Here is a 26,612-nt window from a genome sequence, read left to right as displayed (position 1 = left end):
ATCAAAGATAAAACGAATGTTTTGCTAAGTAACAGGGGCTAGTGTTCAGAAGCCAAAACGTGGTTATCAACTACATTATAATGGGTAAGGCAAGTTACAGGTAGAACTGTAAATATATTTCAATATTTCTACATCATTCCCTCGATCAGTTCCCTCTTATTTCCATCTGCCCTTGTCTCTGTTAATCGTTCCTGTCTGAGCTGCTCTGCCCCCGTCTATCACCCTCTGTCTCTGTGTCACCGCATTGCTAATGAAATAAAACGCTTTCGCCGAAATGACTGGTGGGCCAGGTGCGATTTGCCACAATTTGTGACAATTTTGAAACCTCTTTGTATCTAAAGCCTTTGAGTCATAAAAGTCACAGTGTGACAATAAAAACACATTAGGGGTGTCAGTGTCACACTGAGCACCTCCCCCAAACACACACACACACACACCGCATTAAACAGACCGCCCACCACTCCAAGCAAAGATTTGCATCAACATGTGCAGAACTCGGCTAATTCAAAAAACAATGTCAATATCTATTACAATCATGATGAAGAATTTAGACGGCATTTTGTATTGTTGGTGGGGAGCAAATTTTATTTATTTTTAAGGTGTAAACTGATGGTGATAAAGCATTTTGTCTAACTAAATACCCATTTAAATGCAGATTGACGAATAAAACGAACGTAGCACAGATCACTCAACTTTAACAACTGAAACTCCGCAAAGTCAGATGCAGAAATTATTCCCGGTGGAACCTGCTATTTATTTGAAACATGGCCAAAATCTCCGAGGTTCGCGATGTTTCTCTTGGTATCTCTCACCATTTCTATCGCCCAGAGGTCGGGCTGATCGAAGCCTGCCTCCTGCGCGTCTTTTCATTCATAAAGGGAAGGCAGTCGCTGGATCCGCTCCGCCATTGGTCAGACTGGCAAACTCTCTCGCTTCGATTGGTGGCTTTGCCGCAACCTATCTCCGTTCCGATTGGCGCAGTTAAGCATGCTAATCTGTGATTGGCGAATTGGTGCACTGCGAGCGACTCTGATTGGTGGAGCGCCTGGAATGGGACGGAGTGAGTACAGTTTGAGCTCAACTTCGAGTCACTCTCACCTCTGCACTGTGGAAGCCAGCTCACTGACTACCAGAGCCAAAGCAGATCCTGATCTTACACATCGCCTCCAAACAATCTAACTCAACGTTTAATCCGTTTCTTCCAGACCTGGCTTTGCGGAATTTAGAAGAGAGAGGGGGAAAATAAGCCACATACATAAACAAGGATAGCTTCATTCTGGCAATTCTCCAGGTCCTCTCTGTATTGATCTAGCATTAATCTTGCCCTCCTGTCTGTTTCTCAAAAGAAGTGTGGAATTTTAAGCGAGGGAAAATAAACTGGACTAACAGAATTCGAAGTTTGCAATGCAAATGATTACTTCAAGGTAAGAAAAACTATTCCCCCATCCCAGAAAATCGCGTAGCAAAATAAATGTCATTGGGAAAGTAACTTTCATGAGTTCCGGCAGATATTTCGTGTCATATATTGCTGTAAAATTAGTTGCATGCAAATGTTATTGATGACCTTCATATGTGGGCCGTTGTATTTGATCCAGACAGTGTAGCTCGAATTAGTGCACTTGTTATACATATAAATAAAAAGGAGGTGCTGTAATGCTGTTAAACACTTCTACGTGATATCCCAAAACTTATTTTGGCCGTCCAATTTTTTTTCCAGATTATCTTCCGTTTTGACTTTTAAACTCATATTATGAAAAGAGGAGAAATAGTAACATATTTCTGATGCTTTTCAAAACTTTATGGGGTTTACCGATCAGCAACACGTTGTCTGAGAAGGGTGTTTAATAAAGACAAGTTGGAGAAGATGCCGCATCAAAATAAAGCTACCAGGGTGATTAGGAAAGCTATGTCTAGTGGATTTCATGTAGGCGTTGTGGATCTTTGATTCTGACTATACGTTCTTTTTTCGAGAGAGCTTGAGGGGGTTCACTAACCAGGTAGAGTGTATGTGGCTAGGAAACTTTCGTAATAAAATTATCAATATCATTGTTTTAAGATTTTTTTTAAATAATAGAAAGCGGCTCCAATTATTGGCGTTGATCTTTACGGCACGTGTGAGCGGCGTAGAATGGAAACACAGCTTCACATTACACCGCAGTGATGGAGTTCTATCCCTTGCCGAGCACTATCAAGGAGGTTGGCAGTGCAGTGACATTTTGCTAATATTCGGCGAGGGTGGGTAGGGAGAGATTAAAGCAGGAGCGAGGAACATTGCAAGTTGCTTGGAAACGTGCCACACACATTAGAGAACGCGAAATTGCTGATTGTTTCTTATTCGCTAGTAAATCAACGTGCATCGATTAGTTCAAACGTGGCTGTAAAAGCAAGTAAACTTATCTTCGATAACATGCCAACAGTAATTCTGATCACTCTACAACATCAATCAACCCAACCCAGCCTCCTTTGTCACCATCATCTGCAGGAGGTTCATATCCCGCTACCCTTCACAGACAAAAAATAGATAATGCATCCCAACAAGAAAAAAGTCAGATTAGGTCCCCGATTCTAAAACTGATCACAGGGACCATATCCGGCTCTGTCCATCCTTCATCTTCATCAACTCGCGGAAGATAACTGCTCCTCCTTTCTCACATTGACCACATGAAACGGAAGGTCAGCAGTTTGCGGTTTGGCTCCGATTTTACTGAAGCTGTTTAAGTCGGGACAGGGACAGAGATCAGGTAAAGTACACGATAGATCTCATTTCAAGTTTCAATCAGAATCCAGGCTCCGATCTGTCCTCGGCATCTCTTCCCGACAGGAAGATTCGAGCAGCCTTTCCATTTCCGAGCTGGGGAAGCACAGGGTCTGGAGCGGAATCCACCAGACTCCGCTTTAAAGGACAAACGCCCGTTTCTTCCGCTGATTTCTGCTCCATCTTCCCCTTTCTGTCTAAATTCTGACCCCGACTATTTCTTGCAACTGTTGTTTTTTTTTATTTTGTTATTTTGTCCTTGTTCTTTTTGCGGCTCTCGATCACACCAGATCCTGTTCTCTTTCCTTTTAACTTCATCCGTCTATCTGGTCTCCCCCTCCCGCCTTGAAAAGTTCCATAACTTTCCAGGTTTAGAAATAGATATTTAAATTAGTTATGCTCGCAGGCTCCTTGGTATTCGGCGGGTCCGCAGCACATACTGATGTGAAATACTATTAACCCTTTGTTATCTGTTCATAGTTCAAACCCCTTTGGCTCCGATAGTTATCAGTTCGGCCTGTCTCCAGAGACCGGCACTTTAACCCTTTAATTCCTGTTCGCTACCGCCATAAAGACACCCAATCAGCCTTTCAGCACTGGAAGCGCCACTTGCTAGCAAACCCCAATGCGGAAAACTAATCCCAAATAATAACCTAGTGAAAAGACAAAGTGCCGGTTGTGTCCGCTTGTCAATTACTTCACATGGGCCTTTAGCACTGCAGCAGTGAATAGCAAGATGTCAAATGGTTACTAAAGCCGAGAGTATCTTGTGCTTGCCCCGGCTGTGTGCATTGGTGATCTGGAACTCGTTAATATAGACGATTTCGAAAGATTCAGTTTCCCAATTAACCCCCGCAGGAAACCTCATCTTACAGCCACGCCCAGTTAAAACATGCAAATAGTGTCGTCCTTGGGTTTCTTTGTTGTGTCTACTTTTCCAAGCGAGGGTGCCTGTGCCAAATTGTTTTGAAGACGAAGTTTGCTTTGAAATCAATAAAACGCGACAACATCTCGAGTTTAAAAAGATGACAAATGTAATCATCCTAAAATAAGAAGCATCGTTTTGCCAAAGCACGAAATCCTGGAGAAGTTGTGTATTACTTACAGACCACATCAATGCACACTGTGGGCACAAGCTGCAATGTGGGGTCACCTTGAAGGGAAGTGATTGGACAGTCTAAGAAGCAATTCTATAAATACAAGATTTCCAAATTCATTTCCATTCAAAGCAGAACTGGCTCTCAGGTCGCAGTTAGCGTATTAGGCAGAAAAGGGTAAGTGGCCTCAATACGTTTTTTTTTAAAAGATAAAAAAAACGCAATTAGTTAAAAGTTACAAACTTATTTTGCGGTTTTGAGCTCGTTGCTTTAATCAACATATTTGCGGCCAACGTTCAAACGTAGATGAATACAGAAGGAGTACAGTACTTGTAGTGTAATCTGATCTCTGCTTCTCCTTAACACAAAATGCGAGTTGACCGCAATATTCGGCAGGACAGAATACCAATCTCTCTCTTTGTAGAAATGTGCTCCACAGATCGGCTTTGAGCACCATCCCTGAACAGTGCTTATTGGGATGTTCCCCTCTCTCGCCGCACTGCTGATGGACACATGATGAAATACATCTGTTAGTTCGTTAGATTACAGATCTAATATTACCGAAACTTTGAACTTGACGCCGTAAATAAGAGGTTCTAAAATATTTCCCTTTCCATTGCTGTGTCGTGCTTGTTATTTTCATAGCACTAAATTCAACTCAATTCTCAGCACTAGCTGTGTCCAGGAGTGATACTGTCATTTTAATAATAAAGCCTTTGAAAGACGATCACATGTGATGAGCTTTATGTGATTTATTTTAATGAGGGTTCTATAAAACCGCAAAAAATTCAGTATAAACTTCATAAGCACTAGGTTTCCTAACTTGCACACTGCGTAGCTTCAATCGAGGCTGTAGATTAAATATGCTGAAATGTGTTAACTTTCCGGCTCGTTGTTTCGACCTGTTAGCGATCAATCAATTTACTGTAAAAATCTTGTGTCGGAAGCCGGACCTGCTCCTCCATCTAAGTGGAGACATTGGCATGTTAAATCGGTGATCCTTCCGCCCCGTGTCACTGCGCCGAAAGCACTGGCTAACCGGAATCACACCTGCTCAATCCTTCGATAAAAGCAAAAAACTGCGGATGCTGGAAATCCAAAACAAAAACAAAAATACCTGGAAAAACTCAGCAGGTCTGGCAGCATCTGTGGAGAGGAGCACAGTTAACGTTTCGAGTCCGAATGACCCTTCAACAGACTCGAAACGTTAACTGTGTTCCTCTCCACAGATGCTGCCAGACCTGCTGAGTTTTTCCAGGTATTTTTGTTTTGTGCTCAATCCTTCATTCGATTCAGACAGGCTCTGTGGCAAATGGGATTTCATGGATAGACAAAAGAGAACAAGTCGCTTAATCCAGAGGACCAAACGGCTACGGTTTATAAATAGCAGTAGCATCGAAGACAAGGACTGGTCAGCACACCTGATTATTCATTGATGAGTAACTCTTCCTTGCTTTCTGTTTCTTACCCGGTTTGTTACTTTCTTTATCTTTGCGTGTCTGCCTCTCGCTTTTCCATGCTCTCAGTTTTATGTTCGGTCCCTCTGCTTCTGCCTCCTAATGCTGTCCCTCTCTACTTCAAGTTCTCCCTCTCCTCCACTGTTTATGTTAGTATCTGTTTTGATCTTCCCCTGTCAACTCTCCACATGCTTTAAGCTAACTCTCATTACGTTTCTGTCTGCTTGATGCTCTCTCCCATTTTGCCCCTCTCAATTCCTGTTTGATTCATGGTCTCTGCATCTTTGTTTCATGCTCTTGTCTGATTCTCTTGCCCCACTCTAGAGACCTGAGCGCAAAGCCCTGGACTGCCCCATCCCGCTGCTCAGAAAAAACATTCAAACCAAGGCGTGACCTGCCCTCCTGGGCACATGTGGATTCCATTGCCCATGGAGAGCTGTCCCCGGCGTCCTGGCCAATAGTTATCCCTAGATCAAAATCACAACAAAAAGACCAGACTGTTAACACATTTTCCTTTGCGGGGGCTTGCTGTGCCTGCAAGTTGGATAGTGAATACCCTTCCAAATAAAACTTCATTGGTTGTAAAGCACTGTGTAATGTCCTGAAATTACGAAAGGCGCTATATCAATGCAAACTTTTCTTTCTCTCGTGTCCCATGTGCTCGGTCATCTCTGGGATGGGCAGAGGCCATTCGATTGGATGACAGTTGATCTGCAGTTTAGCTCCATTTACTCCAAATCCTTACCAAAAGTCAATGTGACCATAGACTCCATCATCTGCTCTGCTGCTTTGTGTCAGGCTCTCTATCCATCCACACATTGTTCTCCCTCTGCATTCCCTTCTCCCTTTCTCAAACACACACTATGAAGTTTAAGTCCTGTCCCACCCCCTTCTTCCAACTTATTTCATTTCTATATGTCTTAGTTCTGATGAGGGGTCATCCAGACTCGAGGCGTCAACTGTGTCCCTCTCCACAGATGCTGTCAGACCTGCTGAGTTTTTCCAGGTATTTTTGTTTTTGTTCTATGAAGTTTAAGATTGGTTTGGTGATTGGTAAATAATAATTTAACTTACCTTTCTATTCACAAAATATAAACCTGACAGTTCTTTGAACTCAATCTTCAGTATTTAGGCCCGCGGCTGAATGTCACTGTCCTGCTGCGTTTTGAAAGTGGCCCTTTTTCTGTCGCGCGTATCAACCCAGCCATCATCACATAGCTACATTTTCAAGACGGTCACATTATTTACAACCCAACCTACAGGGCTAATCTACAACCCCTTCCCCAGAAATCACGGACAATGGCAAACGCAGCAGCTTGTTTTATACAAAAGTAAAATACCGCCGATGCTGGAAATCTGAAATAAAATAAGAACATGCTGGAAATACTCAGCAGGGGCAGGCAGCATCTGTGGGGAGAGAGAAACAGAGTTAAAACTTTCGATGGCCTTAAATTGGAATTCATAATGAAAGGTTATTGACCTGCAACGTTAGCTTGTTTTATAAATCTGCCAGGACTGACTATGTGGTCAAGTCACTCAATTCACAACAGCAGTACTCCGTGAACAAAAGCAACTTGCATTGTTATAGCTCCTTTAATTTAAACAAACTTTGGCAAGGAGCCAATGGGGAGATAGTAAGACAAATGACCAAAAGCTTGATCAAAAAGATGGGTTTTAAGGAGTGATTTTTCAGCAATTGTAACATGGGGTGGGTGGGAGCAGAACAATTATTCATTTAAACCGATACCGATTAACAACTTCTAAGAGATAAAAGTAGGAACGAGATGATCAAATTGGCAATGTTCATTTCGAAAATAAAAATAAAATAAAAATAAAATACAGAGACAAGTGGGTTAGCGGGATGTGTAAAGTGCAAATACAGCTGCAGCTTTGGAAAATGAGCTTTGTAATTTACACGGTACAAGGGGAATTCAAAACGGGAATCAGAAACCACTGATATCTTCTCGGATTCCTGAAAATCTCTTGTTTGTTTAACTGCAGCGATACATAAAAGGGGGCAGAACAAAGTTTAAAGATCTCAATTGCACTGCCTTATAATTTTCTATCTGTACTTCCCTATCGTTCCGCTCCGTTCCTTATAATAAAATGCAGCGCCTTATTTGTTCCAGATGCCGAACTTTAAACAAACCCTTGTGTATTCGGCAATGTAACATTTTCAGGTTCATCTCAATCTCATTCATGCAAGATGTGACCATAGAATTTGTCTTTAACAGTTAATTCGGTGAATACTCAACACTACAAGTTGCATAGGGGAGGGATGGAGTTAAAGTTTCTGGATCTGCACACGAATTCCCGCTGATGGCAGTATCAGCCACGGGTTCCAATCGCAAACCCTTTACCATCATGGGTTGTGTGATGGCCAAAGGAGGAGAAAACCCCGCCCCCAACAAACAGAGAGAGCGAAGGAGAAAGGGACTCTAACCCAAAACCCATACTCACACATTTAGAGAGGCTGTAACCAAAACACGGACACACACACACACAGACACAGAGATCAGAACCCAAAACATATTCACAGTCCGAGAAACTGTAGCCCAAAACCCGCAATTAAAGAGGCTGTAACCCGCAATAAACATAGTCAGAGATAGTCTGTAACCCAAAACACAGATACACAGTCGGAGAGACTATAACCCAAACACACACAGTCAGAGATTGTAGCCCAAAATATAGTCACACGGTCAGAGAGACTGTAACCCAAAACACACAGTCAGTGACTATAATCCAAAACACACACAGTCAGAGAGACTACAACCCAAAACACAGACACACAGTCAGAGAGACTATAACCCAAACACACACAGTCAGAGACTGTAGCCCAAAATATAGTCACATAGTCAGAGAGACTGTAACCCAAAACACACAGTCAGAGAGACTGTAACCCAAAGCACACAGTCAGTGACTATAATCCAAAACACACACAGTCAGAGAGACTGTAACGCAAAACATACACAGTCAGAGAGACTGTAACCCAAAACACAGTCAGGGAGACTGTAACCCAAACACACACACAGTCAGAGACTGTAACCCAAAACACACACTGTCAGAGACTGTAATCCAAAACACACTGTCAGAGAGGCTGTAACCCAAAACACAGTCACACAGTCAGAGAGACGTAACCCAACACACAATCACACAGTCAGAGAGACTATAACCCAAAACACACGGTCAGAGAGACGGTAACCCAAAACACAGTCACACAGACTGAAACCCAAAACACACAGTCCAAGAGACTGCAACCCAAAACACGCACTGACAGAGAAACTGTAACCCCAAACACAGTCACACAGAGACTGTAATCCAAAACATACAGAGACTGTAACCCAAAATACAGTTACACAGTCAGAGAGACTGTATCCCAAAACACATACCGTTAGAGAGACTATAACTAAAACACTCAGTCAGAGAGACTGTAACCCAAAACACGCAGAGTCAGTCACCCAAAATACACTCACACAGACTGTCTGTAACCCAAAACACAGTCAGGGAGACTGTAACCCAAAACACACAGTCAGAGAGACTATAACCTAAAAACACAGTCAGAGAATGTAACCCAAAACACACACAGTCAGAGTCTGTAACCCAACACACACACACACACACTGTAACCCAAAACACACAGTCAGAGAGACTGTAACCCAAAGCACACAGTCAGTGACTATAACCCAAAACACACACAGTCAGAGAGACTGAAGCCCAAAACACACACTCACCTAGTTAGAGGGAGCGGCTGTAACCCAAAGCGCACACACACACACACACACAGGAGCTGTAACGCAATCTCTTTCTTGACAGTGTACAACTTTCAAGTTTCTGCTGTTAGTGGGAATAATGATGCTCCCCGAAGCGCGTTTGCTGCTGGGTGCACATTTTTAAAGAGGGACAGCCTAGATGACATGCCAGTGGGAATTACATCGATTGTTTGGCTGTGAGAAGCGAGGCTCTTGCCTATGGATTTGAATTTGTAAAATTAAAACTTGCTAAATTATAATGTCAATTTATGTAATTCGCTCCCAAAATAATAAACATGCAATTCTGAAATGATTACAGGGTACGTTTCGTGATTAAAATAAATAATCATATAGCTGTTCTTGAAATCGTACGTGCTGTTAAAATCAATCCACAGAAGGAGCAGATGTGTCGGCATTACCCCTTTAACTGGATCGACGGGAGGGGAATGTGTACAGGGCACTAGCAGCGGGGCTCGCTGCTATTAAATGAGGCCAGATAATGAAAAACCGTAAAAGCGAAGAAGTGGCGTGGAAATGAACTTGTCAAGAAACATGTTTATTGGGTTCATAAGGAGGCCAGGCGTTTGAAGCCGGCACTAAATGACAAAGTGTTAGACAATTGCGAACAGGGCACAAGGAGGACTTTCCATCACCAGCCATTGATCCAGAGAGAGAAGAAACAGGCATTAATAAATAAAAGCAATGTCTGGAGATGCGGGAGATATTTGCAGAACGCGATGGAAGGCACAGTCAGGGTGTAAATTTCAACTGACAATTTGTGTCTCGCCTTCCCCGAGGTGCTGACCCATCTCATACGCCTGACTTTCCGAAGCGTCAGAGCAATGATCTCCTCAATGTAATTTAGAGATTGAATACTATATCTAACCACCCCCCACGCCCCGCCACTCTCCATACCCAGCCAACCATCTTACTATATTCTTCAACACTATCGACTTCCTGCCTTTAGGTGGGTCGATCCCTTCTGTGCATTGCAGCAGCGGTGGTAAATTATCCAACAAGGCGGGTGGGGGAAATCTTTCCATTTAATAATTAAGAATGCATTTTCCATAGGAACAAAAAGTGATATCCTCAAGATTTGAATTTGCAAAAATAAGTTTGCATTTCTCCTTGCTATGGACGTACCAGTACCTTTTATGCATGTGTGTGTGTAGATAGACAGCTTACATTTATATAGGACCTTTAATGTAGAAAAATGTCTCAAGGCATTTCACAGGAGCATTAAAAAACATAATGTGACATCAGGAGATATTAGGACAGATGACCAAAAGCTTGGACAAAGAGGTAAGTTTTAAAGAGTGTCTTGAAGAAACAGAGGTGAAGAGATGAAAAGGCTTGGGGAGGGCAATTCCAGAGTTTCATGCTCAAGCAGCTGAAGGCTTGGTCACCTATGGTGAAGTGATTACATTGGGGAATGCGCAAGTGGCCAGAATTGGTGGGGGAAGGAAGAGATTGTTGTCCGGCTGGAGGGGGTTACAGAGATAGGGAGGGATGAGGCCAGGTAAAAAGTTGAAAACCAGGTGGGAATTTTAAAATCGAGGCTTTGCTACACTAGGAGCAAATGTACGTTAACAAGTACAGGGGCAATGGGCAAATGGAACATGGTGTGTGTTAGGATATGGGCAGTAGAGCTTTGAATGAGTTCAAGTGTTAGAAGATGGGAGGACAGTCAGGAGAACATTAGAGTAGTCACGTCCAGATGTAACAAAGGCACGAATGAGCACATATTTTTTCCATCCTTGTCCTTGGTTTATGATACATCTCTAAACAATGCAGGTCATGGGTTTTCATATGACTGTAGAGTTGGATTTTCCTGACAAATGTCACACACATGACATCAAGTATCAGATTGACCTGAGGGCTGACCTTGCCTTAAATTCCTTTGCATTTTCTTAGGCTGGCTGGATGGGGCTTGCTTCAAGCTTGGAAGTATTGTGAGCTGTGAGGCAGATATTGATCATCTTCAAGAGGAAATGGGTGGGCTGGTGGAATGGGTAGACACGTGACAAATGAAGTTTAATACAGAGAAGTGTGAAGTGATACGTTTTGGTGGGAAGAATGAGGAAAGGCAATATAAAATATAGGACACAATTCTAAATGGGTGCAGGAGCAGAGGGACCTGGGGGTATATATGCACAAATCATTTAATGTGGCAGCATATGTTGAGAAAGCAGTTACTAATGCATACAGAATCCTGGGCTTTATAAATAGAGGCACTGAGTACAAAAGGAAGTTATGATGAACCTTTATTTCAGCTTATCATAGCTGAGTCTTTATTTTCATTGCTTCTATGTCTTCTTCTGATAGCACTGATGCCCAGGATCTTGTGCCACCATGAACATGCCCATATACATGGTTTTGTGTTTATGTAATTCTCTGCTGAATTTATATCTTATACTCCTGTGAATTGCCATGGGATGTTTTCCTATGCTGAAGGTGCTATATAAGTGTAAGTTGTTGGTGTTTGTATATTTTGTGTACAGTCAATCATGCACCATGCTTGCTTTTTAATGCTTAGCAGATATGTATTGATCTTTATTAGTGTTTGCTCACAGGTATGTTTGTGTACAAGTAGGTTCATCCATGTATGTATATGAATAGGGAGGTATGGAGGTTTATTTGTTTCCACATGTTTTGCATATGCTTATGGGTGAAAATATATCTGACCCTCTAATACTATAGTCAATAAATTCATGGTAAATAAAGGTGCAGTACTTCTTAATAGCAATCTGTCTTTCAGTGGTTGAGAATCTTCAATCCAAACTTTAATAGAGTATCAGCTAGCAATAGAGAAAAAAAACATGTCACAATGGGGTAGAATTGGGTAAAATAACAGAAGGCTGAAATTTCCTGTGTATCAGATACACATTAATTGGGGGAAGAGCAAATATATGGCTTGAAAGATTGCACAGTTTTGCACCTTAGTCAATTTCCTGTGTATCAGATACACATTAATTGGGGGAAGAGCAAATATATGGCTTGAAAGATTGCACAGTTTTGCACCTTAGCCAATAAGTGCAATACGCTCAAATCTCCACTATCTTTTACAATCTTCTATCTATCACGACACCTAAATGAATCTCCATTGATGATAATGACCACACCCGTAAGTTAGAGTTTGATACATCTGTTTTCCGCAATTTCACTTGATCAAAGTCTCCCTTGAAACTTCAACCAGATTTTCAGATACAGGAGGAAACAAAGTGATTTGTCTGGTGTTCTACTACAATTTTTTAATCTTTTTAAAAAAACAATTACCCTGACTGAAATCCATGCAGTATTTTCTGTTTGCATATTTTATGACAACAGTAAAAGTCACGTTTAAAATTGCAAAGCTTCTCCAACTGAAGGTTCTTAAACATGCTGTGCTTAATATGCATGAATAATGGTTGAATGAGTTGAAGCTTTAATTTTCATATTTAAAGAAGAAATGTATGGTGTGAGTTTAACTCCTTCCTTGGGCCCAATTGTTTATGCTGATTTATGTGCATTTTTACCTTTGGCTATATTCTAATGAGGTTGGCAGGAAATTTGAGAGTGACCTCAGCAGAATGGCTATGAAGATGAGTACACCTTCAAGTCTTAACCTCCAGGTTGTGCCCATAGAGGAAATTCCAGGCCAGAGATCCAAAATACCTGTCTGAAAATGGTTAAGCAACGTCATTTCCATTTAATATACTTTATTTTGTTTCAGCTTTTTGTTCAGCAGAACTTGCTTTGAAAAATTTCTTTCAGATATATAAAATTGATCCTTGTGATAACAGAGGCTGAACCATTATATGGCTAGTAACGATAAGGCTTAGATCATCCTCTTCCCTCCCACCATAGCAACTCTGGTTAAATTGGAAAATCTCCAAAAGGGAGGCTGTCCCAGCCAGAAGTACGATGCGCCGGATACCATTGTGCTTTTAGGATAAGGCTTTCACTCTGTTGTAATAAAGACAAAAATATTAAAATATTTTTTTAAATGAATGTTTACTTACCATATTTAATTACCTTAGTAATCGCTATATATTAATTGTTTATGGCTCTCTATTTTAATCCTGAAAAGTGTGCTTAGAGATGGCTTATAGAAATAAAACCCCATTACAGAAGCATTAAAGGGTTAATTGTCTAACTATGTGCTGCCGGTGGGGTGTCTCACCTACTGAGAGTACTTAGCAGAAATTCGAGCTTACGCTGCATGTGCCAGAATGTCTAATAAGTACACTTAGTGAACAACAGTCCCTACTGGAAGTGCCAAGTAGGAAAATTACCTCTTAGTTTGATTCTATGGGCTGAGACAAACTTGTGAATTGATCAACACAAGCAGTTCTCAAACTTCTTTTAGAGAGTAGTGAGAAGTAGTTCAGATGACCACTTCAGGGGGATGAGTTTCCACATGGCAGTGATCTTTCTGATGACTGAATGGCACCCTAAACTAGCAGGATTAAGTCCAAAGATAAAAGCAAAAAACTGCGGATGCTGGAAATCCAAAACAAAAACAAAAATACCTGGAAAAACTCAGCAGGTCTGACAGCATCTGCGGAGAGGAACACAGTTAACGTTTCGAGTCCGTATGACTCATTAAGTCCATGGTGGGTGTGTGGGTGTTGGGGGGCTACTGGTCACAACACTGCAAAGAGTCTCTGATTTTTGACAGCAGAAGTGGGTTTGTGAAGCAACTGACAAAACACTAATTAAGTTCGCTAATGGGGTGGTGAGGGGGAGCATGGGGAGGGGGTGGGGAGGTGGGTACTTTGCAGCTTCCAAATACAGTCCTGTTGTTTACAGGATTAATTTTTAAACTTCATATTCCCAATGGAAAGTATTACTGACAGCACAAAATCAGAAAATGATGATGAGTATCAAAACACCCGCTGCCCTTCTAAACTTCCCATTTTTGAAAGGAAAATCACGATATACAAATGATACTGAAATAATGCTATCGAATGTGAAATTTACTCTTGTAAGGAAGTAATAGCTGGTTCTCCAGTTATCAGGTATTCCTCACTTGGAGAATAAATTCTCTATTTCATAATTCCCCCTTTGAGAATCCTGTATGCACATTATTACTTAAGGATCTCTAGGGCAATAACTTCCTTAAAGTTATCAATTTTTAATTGTAAATCATGAAAGGAATTTCCTTCACAGCAGGAATAGAGCCAGAAAGGGCAGAGAGGGCAATGCCCCCCTACCAGGTATCATTGTGTCTTCATATAGAATCTTAGTGTTATTGATTTACTTGTACTTCTAGTGAAAGATAATCTTTCCATTTCCCCGCCCATTCAGAAAATCAGGCCTCTTTCCTTAATTGTACTTCGAAATGAAAAGAAGAGAGACTGTGCAATATTACTCCTTACTGGAAAATTAAAGTGCAAAAAAATGAATGGGTGAAGTAAAATAAAAACATATAAAATAAAATTGGGTTTTGAAGTGAAAAAATACAGCTAAAAATCTGATGCGTATCATTACAGTATGAATATTTTTGTCCTCAATTTTCTCCACTCCTATCCAGACTGTTGTCAATGTCTGATCCCACAGGCACTATGCACCCTCTGGAACCTCATTTAACTTGTTAATGTTCATTTAAGAGTGCTGATATTTTTAAGGTTATCAGCAATGGAATCAGTATAACCTATGTTTTTAAATTAACACCTACCTGATAATTATATTGTCTTTGGTTTAGGATGATGTCTTTTGACCATGTACACAATTTAGCTAAGTCAGAGTCTCATGCGCATTTGCAGCAGCAACATTAAATAGCAATTTCCTTGTGCCGCTCCTTAGTAGAGGTTCTCTGAGGCTACCTGAACACTCCTTCAATTGCCTCTCTGGGACTTTCTTGATCTACATGGTTTAAGTCCACATTGGGAGATTCATTTTCCAACTAATACACCAAGGGAACTGGCTAATTTACTTTTTAATGCAAAAAGTAAACTTTTCTCCACATGGATAACTTAGTCACATAAAATGTATTCTGTTCAAAATAAAAAGAGAAACAATTGAGTATTTAGAACAGTGCAACTTCAAAATGTTCATCCTGCAGTTTTTGCTTCTTCACGATCTGATGGAGAGACAGTTTCAGCTTGTGTTTTTTAAAAATATTTTATTTCTGTCTAACCTTTAACCAGAAAAATGTGTGTATGACTGTGGGTTGGGGGTGTGGGGGAGTGGTGTTGGTGGTGGTATGGGGAGAATGGTGGAGATATGCATTTACAGGCTCCCATACTTACTCATTCCAAGATAGTAATTCTTGTTTCATTAAATTTTAAATAGGCGTCATTGCAAAGATATCAGGCAGTGTTTTGAACATGTTTTTAAACATGTAGTGATGCCATCATATATTATTATTTCATTTACAACACCAAAACAGAACCGCCTTGCTTGCATAACATATAATCATGAGAAAAATAATGCTAGTTCTTCTTGGAATGCAATGATTCAATTCATCTCCCAGAAATGGTGCTGATATTTTTAAGGTTATCAGCAATGGAATCAGTATAACCTGTGTTTTTAAATTAACACCTACCTACCTGATAATTATATTGTCTTTGGTTTAGGATGATGGTAACCATATCCTGGGTAGTGACATCACTGCTGTTATTACCAACAAACTCCAGGACTCAGAAGCTACCCACCAGAGATGAGGAGCTCTTCCAGATGCAGCTTCGAGACAAGTCTCTCTTCCATGACTCATCTATCATCCCAGATGGAGCTGAGATTAGTGGCTTTCTCTTCAGGGATACACCTAAAAGGTAATTTACTTCAATGGTTTAAGGATTGACATTAGAGTAATCTGTCCATAACAGTACTGGTAGGAGTGAACACTACACAGTCCTTGTGGAGATGAAGCCCCATTTCCACAATCCTCCATCGTGTTGTGTGGCACTACCCCGTGCTAGGATAGATTTTGAACAGACCTAGCAGCTCAAAACATGGCATCCATGAGGCACTGAGGGCCATCAGCAGCTGTAGTATAGTACTCAACCACAATCTGTGGCCTTATGGCCCAGCATATCCCTCAATCTACCATTACCATCAAGCCAGGGGATCGACCCCAGTTCAATGAATAGTGCAGGAGGGCATGCCAAGAGCAGCACCAGGCATACCTAAAAATGAGGTGTCAACCTGGTGAAGCTACAACACAGGACTACTTGCATGCCAAATAGTGGAAGCAGCATGCAATAGACAGAGCTAAGTAATCCCACGACCAATGGATTAGATCTAAGCTTGGCAGTCCTGCCACATCCAGTCGTGAATGGTAGTGGACAATTAAACAATTAACTAGAGGCAGAGGCTCCATAAATATTCTCATCTTCAATGATGGCGGAACCCAGCATATCAGTGCAAAAGGCAAGGCTGAGGCATTTGCAAGTATCTTCAGCCAGAAGTGTTGAGTGGATGATCCATCTCGACTTCCTTCTGAATTTACCAGCATCACGTTGCCAGTCTTCAGCCAATTTGATTCACTCCACGTGATATCAAGAAATGGCTGCAGACAGTGGATACTGCAAAGGCTATGGGTTCCAGCAACATTCCTGCAATAGTACTGAAGACGTCTGCTCCAGAACTAGCTGCACTTCTAGCCAAGTCATTTCAGTACAGCAACAACATTGGCACCTACCCAACAATGTGGAAAAATGCCCAGGTATATGTTGTCCACAAAAAGCAGGACAAATCCAACCTGACCAATTACCGCCCCATCAGTCTACTCTCAATCATCGGTAAAGTGATGGAAAGTGTTATCGACAGTGCTATCAAGCAGCACTTACTCAGCAACAACCTGCTCACTGATGCTCAGTTTGGGTTCCACCAGGGCCAGTTAGTCCAGATCTCATTTCAGCCTTGGTTCAAACATGGACAAAAGAGCTGAACTCAAGAGGTGAGGTGAGAGTGACTGCCATTGACAACAAGGCAGCATTTGACTGAGTGTGGCATCAAGGAGCCCTAGCAAAACTGGAGTCAATGGGAATCAGGGGGACAACTCTCCACTGGTTGGAGTCATACCTAGCACAAAGGAAGATGTTTGTGGTTGTTGGAAATTAATCATCTCAGTCCCAGGGCATCACTGCAGGAGTTCCTCAGGGTAGTGGTCTCGGCCAAACCATCTTCAGCTGCTTCACCAATGACCTACCTTCCATCGTAAAGTCAGAAGTGGGGATGTTCACTGATGATTGCACAATGTTCAACAGCATTCAGGATTCTTCAGCTACTGAAGCAGTCCATGTCCAAATGCAGCAAGACCTGGACAATATCCAGGCTTGGATTGCAAAGCGGCAAGTGACATCCTTATGGACTCAGCCAGTTCAAAATGGCACGAAGGGGATGTGAGCAAATGGCAGACGCAGCAAGTTCAAAAGTGGCTAGCTAATCTGTGGGCATGCTGCATTCTGAAAAAAGTCAAAGTATGATGTCACAAGGTATGTTATTGGTTGGTGTATATTTTTCTCGTTTATCGTTCAAAGCTTGGATAATTTGTTAGTAATTATAAGGTTTTATCTGTAGGACTAAGGATTACTAGCATTAATAAAGCTTATTAGAAGTACAGCTTATTAATTATAAATTAATTAAGAAAAATAAATTACTTAACACATAATAAAGGTGGCAGGGCAGGTGATGTATTGTGACTGCAGTATTTGGGAGCAGGTGCATGCCAGTGTGTACCACATTTGCAATAAGTGTTGGCAGCCCGAGGAACTTTGGCTCAGAGTCAATGAGCTGGAGGCCGAGCTTCAGACACTGCAATGCATCTGGAGGGGGAAAGTTACCTGGACACTTTGTTCCAGAATGCAGTCACAGCCATTAGGATAGGGTCTCCTGATTTGGTCTATGGTCAGGGACAGGAGGCTCTGACTGTGAGTGAGACAGGTAAGAGCGTCATAAAGATAGAACTGGAGGAGCCTCAGCCCTTGCAATTGTCCAACAGGTTTGAGGTTGTAGCTTGTATGGTTGAGAACAGGGTCTGCAAGATGGATGAGGGAACTGACTATGATATCATGATACACAGAGTCATTCAAGTGGGAAAGTAAATGGGAATGTAGTGGTAGTTGGGGACAGTATAGTCAGGGGGATAGAGACAGTTCTCTGCAGCCGAGGGTGAGAGTCCAGAGGCTGTGTTGCCTGCCTGGTGCCAGGGTTTGGGAACATCTTCTCTCGCCTGGAGTGGGATGTGCAGTGGGAGGGGGAGGATCCAGTCGTCATGGTCCATGTGGGTATTAATGACATTGATAGGACTAGGAGGGAGATTCTGCATAGGGATTATGAGCAGCCTGGGGCTAAATCAAAAAGCAGAACCTCAAAGGTAGTAATCTCTGGGTAATTACCTGAGCCACAAAAAAATTGGCGTAGGGTAAGCAAGATTAGGGAGATGAATGTGTGGCTGAAAGAACTGATGTGGGAGAAATAGGTTGCTATTCATGGGACACTGGCACCAGTACGAGGAAAAGTGGGAGCTGTACTATTGGGACAGGGTTCACCTGAACCATGCTGGGACCAGTGTTCTGGTGAGTTGTCTAACTAAGGCGGTAGAGAGGCTTTAAACTAACTAGCGGGGGGAAGGGATCATGTGAAAGGTGATATGGTAAATCAAAAGGAACCAGTGAAGTAATAGAGCAGTGTAGCAATTTTGATAATGATAACCAGAGTGTGGGAGGAAGGAGTGTGGCCTACCCGCAGCAACTGCTCCTGCTTGGTGCTACCTGTGTGCAGAGCTGTCAGCCTCCAAGTGGCCAGCAGCTCTAATTATAATTAAAGGGCCACCGTGCAAAAAATGAAAATTGGGCAAGCTGGGTAAGTGATGGTGGACTAAGACCAGACACTTATGCTGGGGGCGGGGTGCCTGCCCGCAATGTAAAATCCAGCCCTGTGTGTTAAAACTCACAATAATCTCCCAGGTTTTATTCATGATCAGACAACTGAACCTGATTATAGTGCTTAATAAAGAATCAACAATATGGATTGCCTGTGCATGTCATGCATTTTATTCCTGAATTATAGCACTAATGGAAACCATAACAGCACCAACTTGTATTTATACAAGTTCCTTGAAAAATGATGCCATGTGCTTCGCATGCTGAGACAAAGTAACTATGAGGAGAGTTCGAAAAGCGTCTTCAAAAAGTGGGTTTTAAGAAGGGTCATAAAAGAGGACAGTGACATAGAGAGGTGGAGGAGTTTAGGGAAGGAATTCCAGGGTGCGGGGTCTAGTGATCAAAGAACAAAAGTTTTGAATAGTAGGCATGAAGACATGCAGCTAAACTTTGAATTTAATACATCAGTTAGCATTTTATAACTAATATTTTTTCCATGCTAACTGCAGTCTAATACTAAATATCATTGTGCAATCAGCACCATTAGATAAGTCTTGCTCCTACTGGCAAGCTTAGGAGCGACACTGAACCAGCAGCTCTCCACGGGATTTTATGCCCCCTGCTTACTCTAATTTAGTGGTAAATGTAAGAGCACATGAGAATGAATGACACTTTTTGCTGTTGGACACTTAACTCACTGCAGGCTCTAGTGGTAGACAGTTGTTACTGCAGAATAATAGGACTGGCCAGATGTATGAAGTGCACATGAACCTGAAGGCTTTGGCATTAACATGAGAATGGATCAGTATCCCTATAAATAGCATCTGTATCAATTAATGTTTGGTTTAAAAATTTGATAGAATGCCATTTAATATTGCTGTTCATATCATGTAATAACATATCAAAGCCATATGTAATATCATATTTCGAATGTCAGTGTGGTATCGGACCTGGAAGATTGACATAAACTTCTCAGTCTAGTAGTTGCAAGAGAAATGCTGTGAGACAAGGAGACCACTATATATTGCCTTCATTGATCTCACCAAGGTATTTGACCATGTCAGTAGAGGCAGTTTGTTTAAGCTGCTGGAGAAAACTGGCTGCCTGCCAAAGCTGCTCAGCGTGATCTCCTCTTTCCATAACAATATGATGGGTATAAGGTATATGACGGAGCAACATCTGAACCCTTTGAGATCCGTAGTGGGGTCAAACAGGGTTGTGTTCTGGTAACAACATTCTTTGGCATATTCTTCTCTTTGCTGCTGTCACATGCCTTCAGGTCATGTACAGAGGGTGTCTACTTACATACCAGAGCTGACGGATACCTATTCAGTCTTGCTCGCCTGAGAGCCAAGAAAAAAGTACATCAAGTGCTCATCAGAGAGCTGCTCTACACTAATGGTGCTGCACTAACATTCCATATGGAGGGACACCTGCAGCAGCAAATGGACAGACTCTTTCATGCCTGTAAAGTGTTTGACCATCAACATCAGGAAGTCAAATGTCATGGTCCAGGATGTTGCCATACTGCCAACTATCAGCATTGACAATGTGACACTGGAGGTTGTTGTTAGCTTCACATATCTAGGCTCCACAATCACCAGCAATCTGTCACTTGATGCTGAAATCAGCATACGCGTCACAAAAGCTACAGCTCTTATATCCAAACTGAATAAGAGAGTGTGGAACAACAGCAACCTGACTGAGGACACCAAACTGCAAGTCTGCCAAGCCTGCGGGCCTCAGCGCACTCCACTACAGTGGCGAGACCTGGACGACATATGCTAGGCAAGAGAAAAGGCTGAACGGTTTGCACCTTCGTTGTCTCAGACATATCTTCAGCATGTCTTGCAAGACAAGGTCATCAACTCAGAGGTCCTGGAGCATGCTAATTCCATCAGCATACACTCATTGCTAAACCAATGATGTCTTCGCTGGCTCGGCCACATTCATTGGATGGATGACGGCTGTATACCCAAAGACCTTCTGTACGCTGAGTTGGCCACTGGGTCACGAACACCTAGACATCCATACCTCCACTTCAAGGACACCTGCAAGCAAGATATGAAGATGGCAGATATTGACACTGACAGCTGGAAGACAGTCGCTCATGCTGTGACCTCTGGAGGTTGACTGTTTGGAAGGGCTTTGGAAGAGGTGAGCAGAAATGACAAGCTCAGCTGGCTGAGAAGAGGGCCCAGAGAAAACAGAGGCCAGCGAATTGTGTACCTTTTCAACTTCTGTCTTCCTCTGCAGCAACTTCAACAGAGACTGCCATGCCAGATTGTGGCTGCTGAACCACACCAGGAGATGCTTCACACAGAGTTGACCACCACAGCTCAAACCATCATCTTACAAGATGGAAGGCTGCTACAGATATCAATAATCCTTTTAAACTTATGATGTAGAATGGGCAATACTGAATTAGCCACCCATGACACACTGCACTGAATTTTCCTTTTTATTAAAGTCAATGTAAAGGAAGGTTAGGTGGGTTATGGAGTGGGCTGTCAATTGCCTATTGTCCATTTTGCACCATCGTCCAAATTCAAAATTACTCCCTAACCACCTGGGGTCAACTGATTAACTTAAATTCCTTTCACTCCACACTCACAGTTTATGAATGCAATCAATGCAATAAACATACTTCACTATAAGAGTATACTTTCTACAATGTTTTGTATCTATGTTAATTCAAGAATAGTCCACACAACTTAAAACCTTAATCTTAATTTTCCAAATATCAGTATTCTAAGACATAAAGAAATGAAGGAATAAATTAACTGCTTATGTATTATACTTACAGGTATTACTTTGTTGTTGAAGAGGACAATACACCCTTGTCAATTACCATGACACCGTGTGATGCACCCTTAGAATGGAAACTAACTCTTCAAGAGCTACCCGAGGAGTCGAGTGGAGAAGGTTCTGGTAAGGCAGTGATGAACGAACAAAAAGTCATTCTTTTGGATGATAATTTAAAGATCAAATCATTTTGCATTAAATCAAACTGCTATATAATCGAATTGAAATGAACAGAGTTCAGTGTGATATATTCTTATTTAAAATGAGATCTCATGTTTACACATCGTCACGTTTTTACAATATCCTGAGTTAAGATAGAACGGTGGCAGTTGGGATGGTTTGAGCCTTTTCTGTTCCTCATCTAGCAGTAGGATTTTTTGGAGCATATAAACAATTTGACAAAAAGTGTAATTAAGTTTTGGCACATGATAAATTTAGCTCGAGTACAAAACAAATCAATGAAACATACTTATGGGCAGCAATATGACAGAAAACCTGTTTCAGGTAAAATTTTATAACATACATTTCTATGATAAATAAATATTTTTAAGATTATAGATCATATAATATAAAATCACTGGGCCAGTTTCCATAGCATAAGCTGAAATAGGTAAATAGGATTTATGTGGCCATTTGTCTGTTAGATATCAGAGGGGAAAAATTCAAATTGTGTCCCAATTGGGCAACCCAATGAATCTCATTGGTGGGCCATAGGAATTTTGACTAGGTCCAACACTAAGCTGGCCTGCAGGTAGTTCCAGAGGAAGGGGGACTTCGAATTTTGCAGTCTCTGTACTTCCAAGGGGAGATTGAGCGTGAGAAAATGTGAGACAAAATCCATTCTTCCGGCCTTAATTTTTTTATCCAAACTACATGTGAAAATAGCTTGAATTTCTCCCCCTGTTCTGTAATGTACAAGCAGCTCATAAATTCAGCCTCTGCATCCCTAATAGAAAAAAGATCCATTTACTAGGGTCAATTTATGTGCACACAATAACAATAGCAATGATTTAATGTCTGCAGAGTGGAAGCTGAGTGTGGCATAATTCCATTCATGTTAAGGGGAAGTAATTTTTCCCAATTTATTCCTGCCTGTTATATGGTTAGCATCCAACTTCTTAACTTTTAAACCAATAATCAGACGTTTACCATGAAACGTCTACAGCAGGGAACTATTAAGGTATCACTATAACCTGCCTTTTATCCATTTTGCCTCCCATGCTGCGGAATGTCTACTTGGATAGGAGCCCAGTACAAACAACATTTCAAATTTAACTGCAATACTGTACTTTTATAAATATATACATCTTAGGTACAGAAGGGAACCAGTAGCAAATGTAAATATTTCTACAGTGCTGTGAACGTTACCACAGTGCTTGCACAACCTTGAACTATCCTAAATAAACTTGCAGGACAATCCTACAAACATTTGAAAATGTAATTTTCTCTCTGATGTTGTCCTTTGAAATCATGTCAATACTTATCACAATACTTGATACAAAACTGCACATTTTGAAGTCTAGGTTCACAAAAACTTACATTACAAAAAGCGTTTGGAGCCACAAGCTTCATTAGTTCTTGCTCTTTTTTTGACATAATGTGGTTACAACCTTAGTCCAAAATGAAAAATTGATTTCAGCTGTAGTTAGTGCATTATTGTGGTTATAGTGAACGTGCCAATGATTTCCATCTTGGAATAGGGAACAGATCATTAATTAAAGTGGAGAATGTAAAACAAGTGCTTCTGGGCCTCAGTTCTAGAAAATAACTTTCTGAATCACTTAAAGTATAGCTCAGCATAAAACACACACATACACACACGCATATATATATATATTTATATAAAATATATATCATTTTAAAGGAGGCAAAAAGAGGTGAGAACTACTTTTTGCTCACTGTCCACATTAGCAAAATATGGTAATGTTATTTGTTACCTGTTCTGTAAAATCTTCAAAATTAATTTGAAATTACTTCCTGCCAGAGTTGTTCCAGTGATGCCATTGGTGAGTCTATCTGCAACTCACAGCCTTTCCATTTCCTTTAATGGATGCCAGACTGAGAGCAGATCTAGAGTCGCCCAAACACAGTTAATTCTAAACCGGTTAGTTGTGCAGATTCTGGATTGATTCTCAGGCTGGTCCCTAATACTTGCTTCCTTGAAAGAAATGGAGCCACTCTCGGGGTGCAGTCATCTGTTCCTCAACACCAATATCACCAGAGGAGCTCTGGAGGAAAGGAGGAAAAGAAAGGAGACTCAATTTTTCTTTTTTTTGCTGTTCAGTCTTTTATGTTGATTGCTTATGAATTTAATCTGTAATTCATGACTACACCAGATGGCCAGTCAGTGGAAATATTAGTATTCATCTGGTCACCAATTACTGGACATAAAAAGTTAACCTTAGATCTGTGGAAAACAACTTTGTCAAATGAAGGAATGTTAGAGAATCATTATTGATTTCTGGACCATTTTGGGTAAGTATAATGGTGTATCTTGCATGAAGTTAGGTACTTATATCATATCAATCTAGGCCAGTTTAATACTAGTCCAATCAGTGGCCAAATATTCAAAAAGGAAATATTTCCATTTATAGAGTGCTTGCTATGGCCTCAGGACACCCTGAAACACTTCATATCCGATGAATTACTTTTAAAATGTAGTTGTTTTTGTTATTTGGGTAAACATGGAAGCCAACTGGTGCACAGCAAGGTCCTACAAACAACAATGAGATCAATAACTAATTAGACAAAGCCTCAATGGATGAATTTCAATGAATTATATGCATTGCTGATGACAAGCAACCTAGAATACGAGCTTTCTTTCAAGTATTATCTAGTTCAATGACCCATTTGTTGAACTAGCACTGAGGCTATAGATATATTGTTTGGGAACAAATGTTGCTACCAAGTGTTATTAACTTACTTATTTATCTTCCCAGGTGAACCAGAACCACTGGACCAGCAGAAGAAAAGACAGCAAGTACTGAATGAACTAGGCACTGATTTGTACTCTTACAAAGGCAATGATGTTGAATCATACTTAGCATCTAATTCACCCTCTGGTTTGTACCGTTTGGAACTGATTTCAACAGAAAAAGATACAAATTTCAAGGTTTACGCAACAACTACTCCTGAGTCAGACCAGCCTTATCCTGAGCTTCCCTATGACCCACGTGTGGATGTGACAGCTCTTGGACGTACAACTGTCACGTTAGCCTGGAAACCGAGTCCTACCATTTCACAACTGCGGCAACCCATCCAATATTGTGTGATTATTAATAAGGAGCATAACTTTAAAAGTCTTTGTGCAGTGGAAGCAAAACTAAATGCTGATGATGCCTTTATGACAGCTCCCAAGCCTGGATTAGATTTCAGTCCTTTTGATTTTGCCTACTTTGGCTTTACTTCAGACAGTGGCCCTGGCAGAGAACGAACAACCATGGCCAAACCTGTCTCCACACGGGTATCACGGCATATGATTGGAGCACGGAAGGTGGATCTTCAGCAGATCTGCATTGGCAACAAAAACATTTTCACCGTGTCAGACCTGAAACCAGATACACAGTACTATTTTGATATTTTTGCAGTTAACACCAACTCAAATATGAGCACTGCCTATGTGGGAACCTTTGCAAAAACCAAGGAAGAGGCTAAGCAGAAGACAATTGAACTGAAGGACGGGAAAGTGACTGATGTATTTATTAAACGAAAAGGTGTCAAGTTCCTGAGGTTTGCTCCAGTCTCCTCCCACCAGAAGGTGATGCTTTATGTTCATTCATGTCTGGACACTGTCCAAATCCAGGTAAGGAGAGATGGGAAATTGCTGCTATCACAGAATATGGAAGGTGTGCGCCACTTCCAGCTTAGAGGGAAACCAAAAGCCAAGTATGTTATCCGGCTGAAAGGGAGTAAGAAAGGTGCATCTTTGCTCAAGGTCCTAGCCACCAACAGGCCAAACAAGCAACCCTTCCCATCTGTACCAGAAGACACACGCATTAAAGTCTTTGACAAGCTCCGTACCTGCTCCTCAGTCACAGTGGCATGGCTGGGCACACAGGAGCGAAACAAGTTCTGTGTTTATAAAAAACTTGTAGAGAATAACTATAGTGAAGAGCAGAAGAAAAGAGAGCAGAACCAATGCATTGGACCAGACACCAGAAAGAAATCTGAGAAGGTGGTCTGCAAATATTTCCATAGTCATATCCTACAGAAAGCAGTGACTACAGAGACAATCAGAGGACTACAGCCAGGCAAATCATACCTTCTGGATGTTTATGTCATAGGACATGGGGGACACTCTGTCAAGTATCAGAGCAAACTGGTCAAAACAAGGAGGTCTTGTTAGTGACTCCATGTATAGACTCAAAACTTTATTGAACTATGAACATTATTTCACTAGATGAAAATATACAGACTGACTACTTATACAGCTGAGATGTTGCAACATGTATTTGTACTATTTAGAAAGATATCAACTTGTATATTTATGTTTACATAATTCAGTGGTTATTTGAAGAGACTGACCCCGACGCACTCAGATGGCACCAGGCCTTTGCAGTTGCATGACCGCAAGTCTTTTGTCACACCTGACATTGAATAAGAATGGTCTACAGTGGCAGGAGATCACTCAAGTACTGTCAGTTTTTTGACCTCTACACTGCATGAACTGCATCTAAATTATTTCATCTTCCAAGCCGCTTCAAATTAGCTGCCCTGTTAATCGTACATGCAATATAGGACATAGGAAATCTGTAAATTATTTTATAAGAATAAAGCTCAGTCTTAAATGTCTATGTTTTTATGATTGTAAACTTTAAGAATCATGCCCATTAAAATACAATTCTAACTATCTGTTTGACGATGCTCTGGATCAGTTACTAATGCTTAGCATCGAAAGCAATTGCGCTGATACTTTCTTTAGAAGGACTCACCACGCACGC

General features: G+C 41.3%; 1 protein-coding gene across 3 annotated transcripts; it reads left to right on the top strand.

Annotated features, from left to right (window-relative positions):
* Positions 1-863: 863 nt before the first annotated feature.
* On the top strand, positions 864-26,523 carry ndnf (neuron-derived neurotrophic factor). Of its 3 annotated transcripts, none has more exons than XM_078543386.1 (4): positions 864-1,424; positions 15,619-15,813; positions 21,674-21,798; positions 24,612-26,523. In XM_078543386.1, the coding sequence occupies exons 1-4, from the start codon at positions 1,405-1,407 to the stop codon at positions 26,015-26,017; spliced, it is 1,746 nt and encodes a 581-aa protein (XP_078399512.1). In that variant the 5' UTR covers positions 864-1,404; the 3' UTR covers positions 26,018-26,523. The 3 variants fall into 3 exon arrangements, with proteins under 3 accessions (XP_078399512.1, XP_078399531.1, XP_078399523.1); XM_078543405.1 differs by lacking the exon at positions 864-1,424 and adding an exon at positions 2,029-2,741; XM_078543397.1 differs by lacking the exon at positions 864-1,424 and adding an exon at positions 3,652-4,029.
* Positions 26,524-26,612: the final 89 nt, after the last annotated feature.

This window comes from Cetorhinus maximus, chromosome 1 (assembly GCF_964194155.1).
Source record: "Cetorhinus maximus chromosome 1, sCetMax3.hap1.1, whole genome shotgun sequence".
NCBI lineage: Eukaryota > Metazoa > Chordata > Chondrichthyes > Lamniformes > Cetorhinidae > Cetorhinus > Cetorhinus maximus.
Note: the sequence above shows the minus strand (reverse complement) of the source record. Positions and strands in the feature narration are given on the sequence as shown.

Excerpts from the sequence above, each read along its gene's own strand:
- ndnf (XM_078543386.1), top strand. The coding sequence starts at position 1,405 with ATGCAAATGATTACTTCAAG. Across the intron at positions 15,814-21,673 it reads TTCAGGGATACACCTAAAAG|GTATTACTTTGTTGTTGAAG; the intron begins GTAATTTACTTC and ends TTATACTTACAG. Across the intron at positions 21,799-24,611 it reads GTCGAGTGGAGAAGGTTCTG|GTGAACCAGAACCACTGGAC; the intron begins GTAAGGCAGTGA and ends TTATCTTCCCAG.